Genomic DNA, 17,531 nt, shown 5'->3' with positions numbered 1-17,531 from the left:
AATTGAATACATTTATCTTTCTTGAAAAATAGTTTAGCTCTTGAGACAAAACATTTTTTCCTTTTATCATGCCCTTTTTGCTTCAAATTGCTACACAAAGCAATAAGTTATTGAATTTAAGTTTATCAAAAACAAGACTATCATTAATGGGTTGAACACTTTAAAGTTTTTGGCTCTCGAAATTGGGCACATAATATATCGTTTTAAAGCTTTTGAAGTTTGGTTTCTAATGCGTAAATCTTGCATTAATGTTAATTTTATATCAAAAGCTATAGTTAAAAGAGTAAACATATATCAAATTTCAGCACAAACCTTAAATGATCATCATTTCTCGCTCGATTATCGAAATAGAGCATAATATATTTCACTGGAAAGCTCTTGAAGTATAGTTTTTAATGCCACATATTTCGCATTAATGTGATTTTCCTATCAAAAATTATGGCAAACAGAGTGAATATGTATCAAATTTCAGCACGAATTTTTGCATTATAAACATTTTTATTCTCTTTTAGTCATCTTCTTTGTAAAACATCTTCAACCGAGCTAAAATTAAGAATTCAATAAAATAAAAATATAAACATTAATTAAATACATAAATTGGACCCAATCGTACAAAACATGCGACTTGACCTAGGTCGAGTTATACAAAACGCGCAACTAAGTCCATTTTATGATATTTTAACTTTTTTCTTTTTTATAATTAATATTTTTTATTTTAATGCAATGATTATTAATAAAATTTTAATTAAATAATAATAATTTTTAATTATATGATTAAAAAAAGTATTTTTATAATTTCATAAAAAATATAACGGCAAAATGGAAAGGATGTCGACATCTAAAGATCGGGAAACCAATGCCGGGTATCCGCCACCTAAACAAATCTTCCTCTATTGAAATCATACACGTAGCCATCCCAACCAAAAAAAATGTTTACCATCTTGCCATCTATACGGCCCTACCAATACTAAACTTTGGCCAACTAGGGGTTGCGAGAGTCAGAGAGCAAAGGAAAGCAAAAGCAGAATTACCAATACTATTTGCTTTCCCATTTCCGACAAAGGCCAAGAAACTCGAAATAAGTTGGGAAAATCATAAGCTTACTCAACCCTAAATACTGTAATTGCTCACTTCTTACCCTAAATTCCATTCACAGTCAGTTCGGGTATCGTTCTCTTTTTTAATCGCTGTATTCTTATCTCGATTCATGGCGATTTTCATTATTAAGTTTATTTAGCGTCATCATCATTATCTGTATGTCATATTTGCATTAATTTTGTTTCTGATTAGTTCTTGTTTGGTCGTTGAAGATTTATAATTAATATTTAGAAGCAAAGATATCTGCTTTTTTTTTCTTAGCCGAAATTTGGATTATTTTTCATTATTTATGCACATTAATGATGGTGATTTTGATGCTCATTAGCTATCTTAGCAATTAGCATTTGTTTGGGCTCAATTTTGTTTCTACGAACTGCATAATTCATTTGTAAGAATATTCTTTTGTTGGATCATTCAAGTTCAGTAATTCATGTTGTTGATGATAATTGTGTTTAATGGTATATGGTAAGCTCCATTTTAGATGTTTGCTACCTTAACTATGGAAACCTTTCTCTAGCGTATCTTTTTTACTTCATCAAATTTGATTTGTTCCCATCTTATTTTGACAACCTCTATAGCTCACTTATATGTGTTTTCAGTTACTTTAAACTCTTTTTAGATTGTTTTTGTCACAAAAAGAATATAATCGTGATGGCTACATATTTATTCTTCCTCCGAGTCTCTTATGATTAAGATTTGTCACTGTCACATCTTGATTAATAAGCCTCTTAGGCACTTACTGGTGCAGACAATTTTAGAGTAGGTAAAGACTGCTCCTTGCCTTTGTGGTATTTTCTATCTGCCGAGTAGAAATTTTTCAAGGATGTAAAAAATGCTTCTTCGCTCCTTGCTTACCTACCCTGTGTGTTCTAGTGTCTTCACACTTTACAGCTCATCTTTAGATAGTGCTTCTCTAGTTCTCTTTGCTGGAGTATCTCTTTCTAGGTGCCACTTTGGATGGATGCTTCATCTTAGTTTCTCTTGCTTTTGGTTCTCACTCTGTACTTCTCATCAGATACACTTTATAAAGAAGACTGGTGGAATTCCTTTCGTCAAGACATTGCCATTGATTCATGTAGATGCAAAGATTTTCTATCAGATTCTTTATGATTACAAGATTCGCAATGCAGAGGTACTGTCTCCAACATTGCATTAAGTTCTAAGGGAGATTTGTATGGTTTATTTTCATGTCGCGTTGCGTTTCCGTTTAAAAGATTATATAGTTTTGGTCAGCCTTTTACTTTTCAAAGATCTCTGCATGATAGTATTATATAGTTGTGTAGAGCTGAACGTTACACCAATTGCTACTTGTTAGGCATGGCTTATGTCCTTGGAATGAAAAATTGTGTATATATATATGATGGATTCGAGTCAAATTATAGCTTATTAGACAACAAATTCCCATTTTCACTATAGCTTGAGCTTTTTTAAGCAAAACACTAATACAAGGATGGTTGTTCCAAAAAAGACTCATTTTTTTCTTTCTAAATGAAAAACTAACTAGTAGAAGTTAGCATGCAAAGATTTCCACGTTTTCAGTGCAGTTAAATGTTTACGTAGATGGTTATGATTTTCAAAGCAGCAAAGCAAATTAGGCACTAATTAGCATGACATATGCCTAGCATCTCTAATTTAGCTAGAGAGTTCTCTTACAACATCACCAATCATGAGATGAAATCATGTTTTAGTAATGCAATTCTAAACCAAACTATATTATCCATGGATGTTTTGTTCCCGTATTCATGACCTTTGTATAGAAGCTCTTAAGGTGCTTTTTCTCATTGCATTACATATCTTTTCCCTATATCATTTCAATACTATCTACAGCCATGCCAATAGGACCAAGCGACGCCTTTAAACTAAAGTGTTTAGTCAATAATCATTCTTTGAGACATAGGCCAAACATTTCCCCTTCGTAGCTAATTTTAGATTCGAATGTCTAAAACCAAGGCCATTGTTGGGTTTGGGCAATATACCCAAACTTTGAACCATCAAGAGTTTTCTCTCCATTGTGAGGAAAGGATCTTTGAGTGACTTGTGATTGTAATTCACAGGTGGTGGTGTAATGTGGAAAAAATATGGACAATATAAAAGTGAATGATTGTGCCACCATTGACGCTTGTAGATTAATAATCTTTTTAGCTTGCTAGTTTCTAGTTGATTCCTTGTGTCGTGCTTCATTAAATTGGAATCTGTTTGCATTGATATCTTTTTGTGAAATTTCTCCAAACCAGATGTTCTGAATTTCTAATATCTGGGGTGGTGAGCTTCATGTTTGTCTCTTGGTCTAAGGGGGCTTCTTATTAGTAGCTTGTGAGACTAGAATTCAATTTACAATTGGCAACTACCGCTCTATCAAAAAGACTTGTGAAGCTAGAAAGAAAATACTACATATTTCAAAGCTATAAAGTTAGAAAGACTTGAGAAGCGTAGTCAAAAAGCCAGTCTAGAACAATATTGAGTAATTTCATCCTTTCTCCTCATTTTTATTTTATGTCAATCGAAATCCCAAATATTTCATGAGTATCAAGGCAAAAAGTCATTTTCTCATATTCATTTACTATTTTGCCGCAAATTTCACCTTTCTCTCTCTCTTTGCTTTGTCCACTGCACTTTCAAGTCTGTATCATTGGAAACAATAAAGGTTTGATAATCATGAATTAGGTTTTCAAATTCAGGGCTAATTTTCATATGGGTTAGTTTTGTATATCATTTTAATTGATTATTTTTTAAATAGGTTGCTTTTCTTTTTTTGTTTTTGGTTACTTTTGCCTAATTTGTCTTTGCTTGTTGTAGTTTTTTTTAATTTGCTAACTATTATTCCTTTTCTAGAAGTTTTAGTAAAAGACTATTCTACTCCTCTCATATTGATTCATCACAGAATCATTGTAATAAAAGATAAGAGTAGAATTATTAATAGAACAAAAGTAAAAAAGAAATTCAAGCGTTATAAAATAAAATAAGAAGAAACGAGAGAAAAGAAAGAATGTAGAAAGGGATAGTAGCGATTGAGAAAAAAGAAAAATAGAGATAAAATATAACGAAGAAAAGGGAAGAAGAAAAGGAAAGAAGATGAGAAGAACAATGCTCATGCTGCTATCTTGATCTACTTGGGGTAGGGAAAGAACGAGGCCTTTTTTTGTACTAAATTCAAAATTACAACTATTTCTTTAAGGTTAATCTAAGTAAATCAAGCAAAGGTAAGTATTTTAATACCTGAAAGTTAAAGCCAAAGTAGAAGGTAACATACACGAGATGCACAAGGCGCACGCTTCTCCCTCGCCTTTTGTACTGCGTTGTGCCCTGAGTTTGTCGCCTTGGAAGGCCTTAGGCGTGCTTTTTTAAAATCAAGGATGCTTTGAATTTTGTATGTCTTGGGCATTTTGAGTTTCCTAGAATTTTTAATAAATTAGATAGGGTAAGAATGTTCACTTAATTTTTTTGTTCTATGTAAAGAAATTTCATATGATATTTTTGAAGTTCCATAGTTTGTACAATTGGTATATGCGTTGCGTAGTGCAAAAATGTGATTTTGGTTCATCACAACGTTGTGAAATGTTTTTACAATCAATGTGATGGTTTTTCGGTTCTCATCCATACCGTAAAAACAAGGTCGCATCGCATCGCATTGGCTGCGTTTTAATGGTTTTAAAAAAACGGACATATATTTCTCCTGCTGTAAAACTGTAAAAAATCGGATTTTGGGCCGTATAAAGGGATATCATATAGTTTTGACCGAAATTTAGGCGTTACTATAACGACATCACGCCCATTACCCGTCACCGTTCGGTTATCGTGATCACAACCATTATCCAATTTTGTCTATGGCAAGCTCAAAGACCCTCACATGTGGTTGTGACAGGTACAGTGATTTGGGCGATATTTTTCACTATTTTGTGTGATGTCTGGGGTGCATAATTTCACATTTTCCATATGTACTTCAAAAATATTCGTTTGATGCTGTATCAATTCAATTTGTAAAGTGCTTCAATTTGTAAAGTGCTTCAATGCAGTTCTAATTATGTATAAAAGTGTACTAGTTGAGTTTAAGCTTAATTTCAATTGCTGATTTTAAAATATTAATGTTTTCTGGTATATTGGTTTCAGGGAGTTCAGATTGAGTTAAATGTAGTGAGGTGTGATGGAAATGATGGTTGGAGTTGATAGGACTGTGGTTGGATTTATTGAGGATGGAGCAGCTAATAAACTCGGTTCTGGTCTAGCTCCATTAAAGCAAGGTGCTGATCCAATTGTTTATAAGCTTGTTAAGGTAAATGTTTTTACACACATCTGATTATATGTCTAATATGTTAATTACACTTGTGCTTTTAATATCTTTTGAGTTTCTTGCTGCAGTGAATGATAAAAACTTCTGTGTTAAGATTTGTTTAGGTGGTTAAAGTTTTTAGTAAGTTTAGAGCTCCCTTGAGAGTTTGTACTCCTAGTACATCCGGTATAACGTGAGTCTTGAAGTTGTAGATGTACAATTTATCCGAATTTGAGAAAAGGATCTTTAAGTGACTTCTATGATTGTAATTCATGGATAGTGATGAATGCAGAAAAAGGATGGAAAATATAAAATTGAATGATTGTGGCAGCATCGATTCCTGTAGATTAATAATCTATTTAGCTTGCTAGTTGATTCCTCGTGTTGTGCTTCAATGTATCGGAATATGTTTGTATTGATCTCTTGTTTGGGGAATTTCTCCTGGTTTTACCTGATAATTTGCTGAATTCATATTATCTGGGGAGATGAGCTTGATGTTTATTTTTTTTTTCAGAGGGGGCTTCTTATTAGTAGCTTGTGAGATTTGGTGTTGTGTCATTAGAATTACTACATGAACACGGTTTTCTAGTTAGACATGTTCATTGCCAATTGTGGGAGAGGATATACTACATTCTCTGTGTATTTTTTGAAAACCTTGTAGAGTGAATGAGCTATTGATGCCCTGGACTTTAACTTGGGATCGTAACTTTTCTTTTTCCATTTCTTATGTGCATTTTAGTTCCTTTCTTGTATCGGAGTTCCTAGTTAAAAATCTTGCACTTCTTATCTATCCCACTTCTGATGGGCATTCCAGTTCCTGCCACGTTCTTAGAGCTGTTAATGTTTTTGAAGTGTTATTTTTTTCCCGACTTAGTTGATGGACCTCTCGTTAAAACTATACTCTATATTTGTACTCTCTTTATTATCTTCCTATATCCTTAGGGTCACTAGTCACATGTAAGCACTATGTAGCATGGGTGCTTCACTTGATGCCCGTCCCTATATACCATACCAAGAATAATAAGAGGTACACTGTTTAATGTACCATACGATCTCTATCCTAAGATGTATGTTTGTCATTTTCCATCCGTAATTCGTGTCTTAGCGGTGCAACCTGGTATATGTGATAGAGTTCTCCTGAATGCAATATGCTTTGCAGATCAGATTTTTGACATCTTTGATCCTTTCCCAATGAGTAAGAGCAAATGTTTCTGTGCCACCCATAGTGCAAAAACAAGGTCGCATAACATCGCATCAGACGCAATATAAAGGTTTTTGTAAAAAACGAATCGTGAAAAATTGAGTTATTTGCCATTTCAAAAGACATCTCATGCTTTTGGCTGATATTTGGCCTCATGATAATCGTACCACTTCTATTATTGCATCATGTGTTGTTCCATGATCACAACTGTTACGACATTTTTGCACTATGGTGCCACCATGAATAGCAGTGCACTATTACACCCTAGGCCTGTACTATCCTTGTCTTTCTGTAGTAGTGGGGAAGTTTTGCTCATAAAACGGAGCAGTGTGAGTTGTTATTGTGCGTTGGTTTGCCTTATAGTTGTTCAATAAGCACGCCAATTTAGAATGTTAGACATATTTTTGTCCAACCCAACAATCCCTTGCAGAATGTGAAGTTTGAAGCATGTTCAATGAGTTAATGCTCAACATTAACTTAATTTGGTGATGAGAAATCCTCTTTTCCTTACCCTCCTATGTTATGTGGTAAATTAGCTGTTAATAACAAAAACTATTCTATTTTTTCTTTTTAGTTTGAGTTTGATGGAAGGATGGTTCCTGCTACTGATGATGTGCTTATAGAGGTTGATAATTTTTTGGAGTTGGAGAAGAATGACATGCTTCCAATGCCTGATGTTATGGAGACATTAGAACATGTTTCAAATAAGGACATCACATTTGAAAATCCTTTGCTTGAGAAGCATGAAGGTTAGATTAAACGTCTTCTCATTTTTGCATGTCATATTCACACCATATCATTTTCTACTTAGTGATAAAGTCCTTATCTGTTATTGTGCACGTAGTTTGGCATTTTATTGCAGCTATTCTGCTGAGTGCCGGTTATCATAGCTACCCTGTTGGGTGGTTGTGTGGAATACATGTTTTGCAAAATGATGATATATAAATACCATGGTTTACCTTTTTATCGACCAAATCTTTGTGAATCCTCTTCTAAAATATATTGTTGAAGTAAGATTTTGTTCGGATTGCATACAAATGTATCTTTTGCTTCTGATTTTGTTATTTTGGCTTGTTAGGTATGTCACAAATCAAGTTAGTTGAAGATGAAGAAGAAGGCATTAGAGTACAAGCTGAGGTACATATTTTGTAATAGATTTTGGCTTGTTTTTATTAGATTTACCCTATGCATTCAACTGCACACTTCACGAATGAATTGATGCTTATTCTTCGTCAGTAAATTGCACACTTGCTGTTTTTATATTGTTTTTAGAAACATATCAAGATGCTTGATAGTTACGATGTTGAAACAAGAAAGTAATGTAAAAGAAATTTTACATGATATAGATTATAGCTACACTCAAATATTAGATCATTGCTTCGCTTTTGTTACCCTTTGTCAAATGAGCTGTTGGGATACTCTAGGCGGTTTTGTTTATACATAAGCAACCATTATTCCTGTTGAAGTGGATGTAGATTTCTAGTTGCTAGTCCATGATTTCTAATTGCCTTGATGTTGGTTCTATGCTACAAGATCAACAAACTGTTAATATGAGGTTTTTGTGGTGTGGGATTGTGTTGCCTTTTATGATGTTAATACTTGATCACATAATATCATGGCTTGTGAAATTACGTTTAACAAGTTTACAATAAAGAGCAATAGAAGTTAACCACTACTACGACATGCCAAAAATCTCGGTACCCTATATTATATAACATGAAGATGGATTTCATGCAAAGTTGATATTTTAGATTTGGAGTGACATTCTTTTATACATTCTACTCAAATGAATACGACTACTTTGCTTTATTTTATGACCACTTGCATCTTGAGCCTTTTTCAACGTCTTGGATTAGAAATCAAACATTGATTGATCATTTGATGAAATGTAGGTGTTTATGTTGTTTGTTTGAAAAATGCAGATTTATTGGTTTAAGCTAAGGTATTTGAAGTTGCATAATTGGCCATATTGGACTTGATTACATTGTTCAGCCATTTTATAAACTATTTTTCCGTTTTTGCTTGTTAGAAGCATGGTGTCAAAACAAGGTCGCATATACCATAGAACTCCATAAAAAATAATTTTTATTCAGAAAGTTGAATTGGAGTGTTGTACCAATAAATTGATACACAATAATCAAAAAGAAAAACCTTTTCCATCTTCTTCGCTATTCGGTTTCTATTCATGATTGTTGGCTTTGCAATTACGATCCAACCCTCACTTTGCGCAATTGACCAAACTATTGCTTCGGACCAAAAAATTTAAACATGGCAATATGCTGCTTATACAAATATATAGAGTTTTTTTGCCAACTATAGCCTTGGAGTTAAGGCTTTTTACAAACAACAACCTCAAACTTTTTTTTTACGAACAACATCCTTCTCATTTATGAACACGACAATGATGTTGACCTAAGTAATGACCTTTGACTTTCCCTTAAATTCGTTAATCTAACTTAATTTACCCAATTACCCCAATTAGATCCCTCTTCCCCGACCTCTCTCTATCGCTCCCTAATCAACACCATTGCCCTACCCCAACACCACCACCACCACCAACAACAACCCCCTCAAAATGTGACAATCCATGTTCTTCAACCAACCCACGTTTTCAATTTCAAACATAATTGACCATCAACCTCACCAATTTTTTACTACATTATAAGCTAAGAGATTCTATCTCAAGATGTTTTCAATTTTTTGCCAAATAAGTAACAATCAATAATCCAATAGAGAATTATACACATGTTCAGGTAAAATCATTCACTAAGATTTAACAAATTCATAAAAAGCCTTACCAGACTAATTAAAACTTCTTTATAACATAAGGATACTTCACACAAAAGATTGTTTAAATCCAACCCTAATTAAAATAATTTACATGAATAAAAAATTACAAAAAAAGTAAAAATAAACCCATGTAAAAAAAAAAAAAAAAAAAAAACCAGATCATACAATCTTAAATCAAATGGAACACCCCCCCCCCCCCCCCCCCCCAAAAGAAAAAAAGTAAGCATACATATCAATAGATTCTCGGACTTCTTCAGCAGCTTAGATTAAGGCATCTCATTGCCATAAATTAAAAGAGTTAGACCAACATCCTTCAACAATTAAATCCTTTTTGCTTTATAAGATTCTGGGTTTTAAATTTGTTCTTGTTTTTGTTAATTTTGTGGGTGAAGAGATTAAAAGAAGATGAAACAGAAAAGCAAAGAAAGATTGTTGCTTTGGAGACAACAAAATTGAAGGAGTAAGAACGGAATGCTTCTTTGGTTCCAACCTTCTTTTTATGTTGTGGTTTTGTTTTCTTTAATATTTTAGGGGACAACAAAATTGAAGGGAATGCTTTCTTTGGTTCCAGATTTTGAAGGAGGAAGATGAAACATAAGAGATTTTTGCTTTGGAGACAACAAAATTGAAGGAGGAAGAAGGGAATGCTTTCTTTGGTTCCAGATTTTGAAGGGGCTGATGGTGGTGGTGGTAGTGTTGGGGAGGGGTAGAGAGGGGTTGGGGAAGAAGGGTTTAATTAGGGTAATTGGGTAAATTAAGTTAGATTATTGAATTTAAGAGCAAGTCAAAGGTCATTTCTTAGGTCAACAGGTCATCTCACCTGAATCCGACAAAGTGGTTGTATTGTTGTCGTATTCTTGAATGTGAAGGTTGTTGTTTGCAAAAAAAAAATTCGAGGTTGTTTGTAAAAAGCCTTTAACTCCAAGGCCGTAGGTGGCAAAAAACTCATAAATATAATATATATTATGAGACATACGTTAATAAAATTCTAAGTTGAAACTAATAAGTTGTAAGTTAAACTTATATATATAATATATATACAACTAATAAGTTGTGTACTTGCGTTAGTTACTGTATTAATAATGATAAGTTACTTGGAAAGGATTAAGCTGTTTGATTATAGCGGTAAATAATCATTATACTAAATTATAGTGTTAAGTAATATTAACTATTTATTTATAAATCATTATTTATTTTATTGATTTTCTTATGCTTTACTTATTAATATGAATTCATTGTGAGTTTAGAACTTGATTTGAATCCGATCCGCTGCTTGCCGTATAACCCCATGTTTCAAAATTCAGTCCGCTGCTTGTCGTATCCGTTGACTTCTAAATAGTGTCACATGATTCGATAATCTTCTCACAAATTGCTAATAAAAAGCAAATTTTGGTCGATTTTGGATTATTTTTGGGTCATTTTGAGCGAATCGATAATTCAGAAAGGTTAGTTGGGGAATTTGTGACATTGGTTTTAAAATGTTTTCAAGTCTACTAAACTAATTCTTAGTACCCGCAATATAGATGTACTATAAATGCTTCTAAAAAGTAAAATGTTCTATAAGTGACTTGTTTTTCATCAAGTTCATTTACGTAATCTGTACTACTGTACTACTTGATAATTAGAACATTTGTATTTTAAACATGGACCAAAGACCGCTGATGACTATTCGGAATAGAAGGAGGATTCAGAAAAAATCCAAATCGATATGGAAAAGATCAGAGTGAATGAAAAGGACAAAACAAATGATGAATTACACTTGCTCTTAAAGAAGCACGCTGTAAAAATGCCCAACTTCTTATTATGGGAATCAAGATATTTTGAAGTTAGAAATATTTAAAGAAGAAAATAAAAAATTGTTCTGTTTTGAAAAATTCCTTCTTTTTCTTCTCAGTAGTGGTGTTTTCTATTGGAAAATATAATTTGATATTTGGGTGAGAACTTGTCATAGTAAAAGTTTTGTAAAGGGGATATTGAAAGCAATATCCTTCTAATTTCCTGGTGGGAAGCTCAAAAGAAATAGACTATTGTGTTCCCGCCGTCCTCGTGGGCATTTTCTTTGGCTTCTTGTGCTAGTGCTTCCATGAGAACTGTTCCTTTTCTGATTGCTGTCACCATTCCCCCTCTTATCTATTGGCCATTTACATGCACTGTTTCACTTGCCATCATCTCATCCATTGTTGTCTCCATTATGTGCAGATAGTCACCCAAGCTTCTCTTTAATGTGAACACCTTGGTGTCTGCCCTCATCCTGGAAGGCTAAATGATGCCTATATAAAATATTAGATTACTCGGCGAACTCCTTGGGATGCAAAGTATAAGTGCCACCTCCCTAGCTCCCCGTTCTTATTTCCTTTATATGCAAGGTTAGATGGAGTAGTTGTCTGACTGCTGCATGTAAACTCAGACAGAAAAGGATTAGGGAATTGTTTGTGTTAGAAGTGGCAGGGTGGTGGATTCGTGGTAGTATTGGATTCTTGTTGTAGTAAAATGAATTTTGAGTTCAGGTGATGGGTTCAGGACTTGGAGTGGAGCTGGTGATGGGTTTAAATCTTTTACGAAAAATGAATTTAAATTTAGGAAGTTTTTGTAAGTCACAAGGCTAACAAGTCGAGCTCTGGTTGATGTGAACCAACAACTCGACAATTTAATAACAGTTTTTAATATTATTTTTTACATGATGATTCTCAATCTTAATAGGTACCCCATTATCGCATCCGAAGTGCTCTTTCTGATAATGATCTGGAGCTAGCTATAGTTTTTAAGTATTTACTATTATGTATAATTCCCCCCCTCTTTTGCTTTTCCTCACAAGATTTGTTTCAATTGGAAGGCGATAAGTGGAAGTTTTGTATTGATCTCAGTTCTATTTATTGTTGAAAACCTACAGGTGAAATATGCATCATTATAAATAGTATTGATGTGATAATGCTTAATTAATTTTGTTAATAAAGGCCAAGAGATAGTTCAATGACTGTTAGCATTCAGATAATTTGTTCTTTCTGCTTGCTTGAGTTGAATTATGAGAATCTTTGAATTTTTTTTATATTTCCTGCAATTGGTAGGAGGCATTAATCTGGAATTTTCATGCAGCACTCTTTGCCCACATCTACATCAAGCTCAAAGGATAGACTAGTGAAGGTAGCTGGGAGCATTATGGAGGAATCAAGTTCAAATCATCATGATGGATTAACCAAAAGTGGATCTACTGAATCCCAGCCTAATTTTTCTCTGATAAAGGGTGAGATCAATTTGGACAATTTATCTGTTAGAGAACTTCATGAAACATTCAAAGCAACATTTGGGCGTGAAACTTCTGTGAAAGACAAGATGTGGCTTAAACGAAGAATAGCGATGGGACTGACTAACTCTTGTGATGTATCCGTTGCAAGTTTTGTTATAAATGATGGGAAGTTTCTGAAGAAAAAGGAAGAACTCAATGAAAACATTTCTTGTGAGGATTCTGTCACTGGGGAAATCAGCAAGGCTGGGGTTGATGGGCCTGTGAACTTTTTTGCACACCCCAATCTAAGTGAGGATATGGTAAATGACACTGAGCTGAAGAATTCTTTCTCGGAATCTGGCTGTAAAAGTGATGATAATGTTGAGAGCAGAGGTGCAAAAAGAGTCAGAAAGCCTACAAAACGATATATTGAGGAATTGTGTGATAAAGAAAAAGATAATGTTGCTAGGTCAATGCCTTCTTCCAAGCGTTTTGAAAAGGATATAGCTCCTGTAAAGGCAATACTCAGACCTGCATCGGGTGTCCATTCATTTGATTTCATTACTAGGCCTGATAACATTGGAGGATCTGGTGTTCAGGTCCCATATGTTTCTCGGATTCGGAGATGTCGTCCAAGAAAAAGCATAACGGAACTAACAGTATGCCTTTTTTTCTACCTGGGTATTATGTTCGTATTAGTCACTTGATAAAAACTCTGCTTAGGTTCTGAAGCATATTGCATGTGTAATTGATTGTTCAATGCTTTTTCTTAGTGTCAGTGTTTTCATTTTTCTAAGGTGAACTTGGTGCCTGGTTTTGTCTGTTGAATTGGAAGTGAATTGTGATCACATGCAAAACATATAGTAATTCCACAAAGCTGTTACTATGATTATACTCGTATTCTGTCATATGTTGTGTACGCTTCTACTTTGACATGTTTTCTACAATCTGTCCTGAACTTTGTTTTACATGGGTTATATGTTGTTGCTGTCAGTGAAGGTTAGTGTCCATGTAATATTTGCAAGAAATCATGCTTATCTTTATGTGGTTGTTTTTCAAATTATACTCTTTTATGTGTGGAGTTTTTTTTGTTAGTACTTGATTCCTTGCGGCTGGTGTTTAAGAGAAATATCTATTTGTATCTTATCCTCTTGTTAGTCATTGATTATCTGGGTGCTATTTTGCAGAAGTTCCATGCAAGTGAAGGTACCTTGATTAGGAAGGGTGATGAGAATTCAGTTGCTGTGATAAAATCAGAGCCTGATGATTGCATTAGCGTTGAAGAGGAGGGTAAATCTATTCCATTTGAAGAGCCAGTAAGCAGAAACTATTCATGGAAACTATATATGTGTCAACTAGCATTTACCATCTTTCACTTATTCTGCTATTTTATGTCTCTTCTAAAACATTTTTTTCTTGTGTTTTCTTTTGGGGGTGGGGGTGATTGTTGGGTGCATGTTGGTTTTTTTTAAAGATTCAAACGATGTTGAACCTCAACCCACCGTAGTTGCCAGCTTGCCGCTTAGTCTTTTTATTGTGTTTTCGATTGGGTCTCTTACTCTCACCTCTTGAGAATCCCGTATTTCCAATGAAAATTATAACTACAAATTCCCACCCAAATGAGAAGCAAGTAACAGAAGCTGAGTGTGAAAGCCAACTGTAACTGAATGCAGTTGAATTTTCGTACCAGGCAGGTATAGGTTGTGATGTGATGACAAGATAAGAAGATAATTAAGTTGTATTCTTTGAGGGTTAGTTTTGCACATGCTGAATTGAAATTACTTGAGCACTGATGAGAGTAACAATTGCAACATGGGAGCCGCTGAATATTACCTAGCCTTTCACTTTGGCTCTTTGTATCAGGTTGGAATGCGGTTTTTAATCTTATTGGATGAGCTAGGTGTGGAACTTTGGAGTTATAAAGCCACTAATATATGCTCGATGATATATAGACTATAGACTTAACCAAACACAGGAATGGAGTCTACTCCATCACAAAAGCCCAATGCGGTGGCCTTTTTATTATGCTGATAATATGATTAGCTAACCAGAAGAATTGAATTCTGAGTTCTTGTGCGAAAAGCTAAAATACCAAGTATTTAGAAGCAACGGAGTTCTTGTGAATTCTCATTTTGCAAGGGCTGCCTTGTGTAGTAATATATAGCCTACTTTTTTGGTGAAGTTGTTGCTATGGTTGATGCTATGTACCATGAACTTTCTGGATGCTTTTTAGACATTTGTCAAAGTCTACTGGTTTGTAGTCTACAGTCTTTGTTTTTTTAACAGCGTGTTATACTATTTAAACTACTGCCAGGATATATAGTTTTGCATTTATAGCTGTGAGATTTATTCAATATCTGGAAGTCTCTGATTATCATAATGGTGATTTGTTGGTGAAGATTCTGGTACCGTTTTGATAGCAGTAATAATCTAACCTGTGAGAAGTTTCCAGCTAATTTAAAAATCGCAGTTATCAAAGATTAATGCGTTTTAGTTTGAGGTGCTAGATATTTAGTTTTGGAACCCATAGGGTCCTCAATTGAACTGGTGTGTATTTGACTACAGGCCTAGCTACTAGCCTATTGAAAATGTATTAAAAATAAACTGTCAATGGGCGTGTCTCTTAGCTGAATCATTTTAACATTCTTAGAATTTGCATGACCTACAATCATATCTAGCATGTTGTTGACTATCCTTTAAACAGTAACATCTCAATGCATTTTGCTCGCCCTAGATGGGATAGGCTCAAAGTGATTAAATTTATGTAGAGACATTGGTTGACGAATAAGATGCTTTTCCTTTAGTCCCTCAATCCAAAACATGCAACGGTTGGGATGGCAAAATGGTAGCCACCTTAAATTCTGTAACCACCACCAATCCATTACTCATGATCGATTAAATTTTCCTACCAATGCCTCTAAAACCATTCGCACCTCTAGATGTACCCATTTTGGTCATACCCACCTCATACCTGTGACCAGACATATCCTCACCTCTTACATACCGCCCCATCCCAATCTTATCCTCACCTTTGTCCCGAGTTTGCTACTGAGAGTGTCATTTTCTCCTCACAACATGTCCCTTTCAGTAGAATGATCGAAGTTTAATTTTTATAGAAGATTTGCATTAATATAATATCTGTTTGGGTGAGTTCTGCAGATTGCCTCAGAAGTGAAGAGGGAGAAACAAAGCTTGTCTATTACATCACATATCTCTCAAGCTAGTGAACCAAATTGTGTGGATTCAGAGAATAATTCTCCATTAGATAACACACCCGGCAACAATTCTGATGATCATGTAGCTACTGTTCCCACTGCAAATGGTGGAATGAGAAGAAAGCACCATCGAGCTTGGAGTTTGACAGAAGTCATGAAGCTTGTTGATGGTGTTGCCAAGTTTGGGGCTGGTCGATGGTCTGAAATAAAGCGGCTATCTTTTTCATCGTATTCGCACCGTACCCCTGTTGATTTGAAGGTAAAAATCTATCCTGGTTGCATTTATGAGCAGTGTAACATTCGAGTCTTGTTATTGCGCTCAGTATTATAGATTTATTCATACAGTATTCACCTTGCAGGATAAGTGGAGAAACCTTCTTAAAGCTAGCTATGCTAATTCACATGCAGATAAAGGGGTAAGCAATTTGTATCATTAAGATTGATGGTTTGTGCCTTGTGGCAATTTTTCTTTTGGCGATGTTTGGCAAAATAGCTTGTTAGACAATTCTAGCTTATTTAGGTACAACTAGATGGTTGTGTGGTCGAATCATCTAATGCTAATATTTGATGAATTAGCTAGTTGGAACAACTTGTTATGCATCGGCTAAATTACAACAAAATGCTTAACGTGTTCAGAATCAGTTAGTCAAATGAGCTGATGAAATAAGGTGGTCTAATCGGTCACTCCACCTGCTATCAACCATTGACCAAACACAAACACCCCTTTATTTTTTCTACTCCACCAAGTAAAACCAGTGCATCTGAGCTACCTGTACGCATTTTTGGAAGTTTTTTAGTTGTATAATAATAAATATATTAAATTTGTACTACATGATGCAGGCAAATCCTCGGAAGAATACACCAGTATTAATACCGGCGACAATTCTGGTGAGAGTGAGAGAGCTAGCAGAACTCAACGGTCAAGCCCCGCAAGTGCCCAAAGGCTGCAACAACCACAATAACGGTTCAAATGTAAATGAAAATAGATCAGAACACTAGTGTCTACGCTGTACATAATTCCACCATCTAGCTTTTATAGAGGATAATAATGGTTATGGGTGCCCCCCGCAAACCGCCTTGCATGGTTGTCCTGTAACAGATACCTGAATGCCATTAACGACAAAACCAGTAGGATATATGCTTCAAGGCCTTCACTTTTGAGTGATTTACTATTTCATGTTTACGAGTAGAAGAGAAATGATATGGCCAATGGTTTTTGAGGTAGGAAAAGAAAAAAGACTAGTAATGCTTGGTAGATTTTGTCGGAAGTGGGAAGTGTTTTATTGGCTCTAAGTGAGCAAATTGAGTGTCCATAATCTGATGCATCTAGTAGCAAATGAGGATATATGTTTATTGTGTTATGTTGTTTCTTTTGTTGATTTGGAATTTAATACTAAAACACAACACTATTGCCAATTTTTAGTTCTATAGGGCTCTTGTTTTTAACCCTTTTCCATTCCAGTCTTTGTATTTTTACCTTTATAATATCAATGGTATACATATAAAGCTTTAAAATTAAGTGACGATGTTTCAAATACTTTGAGTTTATATCAGAACAATTTAGAAGTCAAACAAGATGTGATCCATAGAATAATTTACTTTAAACCATTATTACTTTTAAGAATCCTATTTCTTAATAGTTTATTGTTTTTCTTTATGAAATTACATAATCTTTAAAGTAAATACCTTCACGGCCTAATTGGTAGGTTATATTTAATGGTGGTATTGGAAAGAAAA

The 17,531-nt window shown here is 34.5% G+C and overlaps 1 protein-coding gene across 3 annotated transcripts; it reads left to right on the top strand.

Moving 5' to 3' along the window:
* The first annotated feature begins 892 nt into the window (after window positions 1-892).
* LOC130813745 (uncharacterized) lies at window positions 893-17,531 on the top strand. 3 transcript variants are annotated; one of them, XM_057679604.1, is made up of 10 exons: window positions 893-1,119; window positions 2,114-2,230; window positions 5,206-5,368; window positions 7,141-7,315; window positions 7,645-7,703; window positions 12,450-13,238; window positions 13,767-13,895; window positions 15,739-16,053; window positions 16,154-16,210; window positions 16,635-17,531. In XM_057679604.1, exons 3-10 carry the CDS (start codon window positions 5,240-5,242, stop codon window positions 16,791-16,793), a joined length of 1,812 nt encoding a protein of 603 aa, XP_057535587.1. In that variant the 5' UTR covers window positions 893-1,119; window positions 2,114-2,230; window positions 5,206-5,239; the 3' UTR covers window positions 16,794-17,531. The 3 variants fall into 3 exon arrangements, with proteins under 3 accessions (XP_057535587.1, XP_057535586.1, XP_057535588.1); XM_057679603.1 differs by having other exon boundaries at window positions 893-1,165; XM_057679605.1 differs by lacking the exon at window positions 2,114-2,230 and having other exon boundaries at window positions 903-1,165.

This window comes from Amaranthus tricolor, chromosome 5, assembly GCF_026212465.1.
Source record: "Amaranthus tricolor cultivar Red isolate AtriRed21 chromosome 5, ASM2621246v1, whole genome shotgun sequence".
Taxonomy (NCBI): domain Eukaryota; kingdom Viridiplantae; phylum Streptophyta; class Magnoliopsida; order Caryophyllales; family Amaranthaceae; genus Amaranthus; species Amaranthus tricolor.
This window is presented reverse-complemented; position numbering and strand designations above follow the sequence as displayed.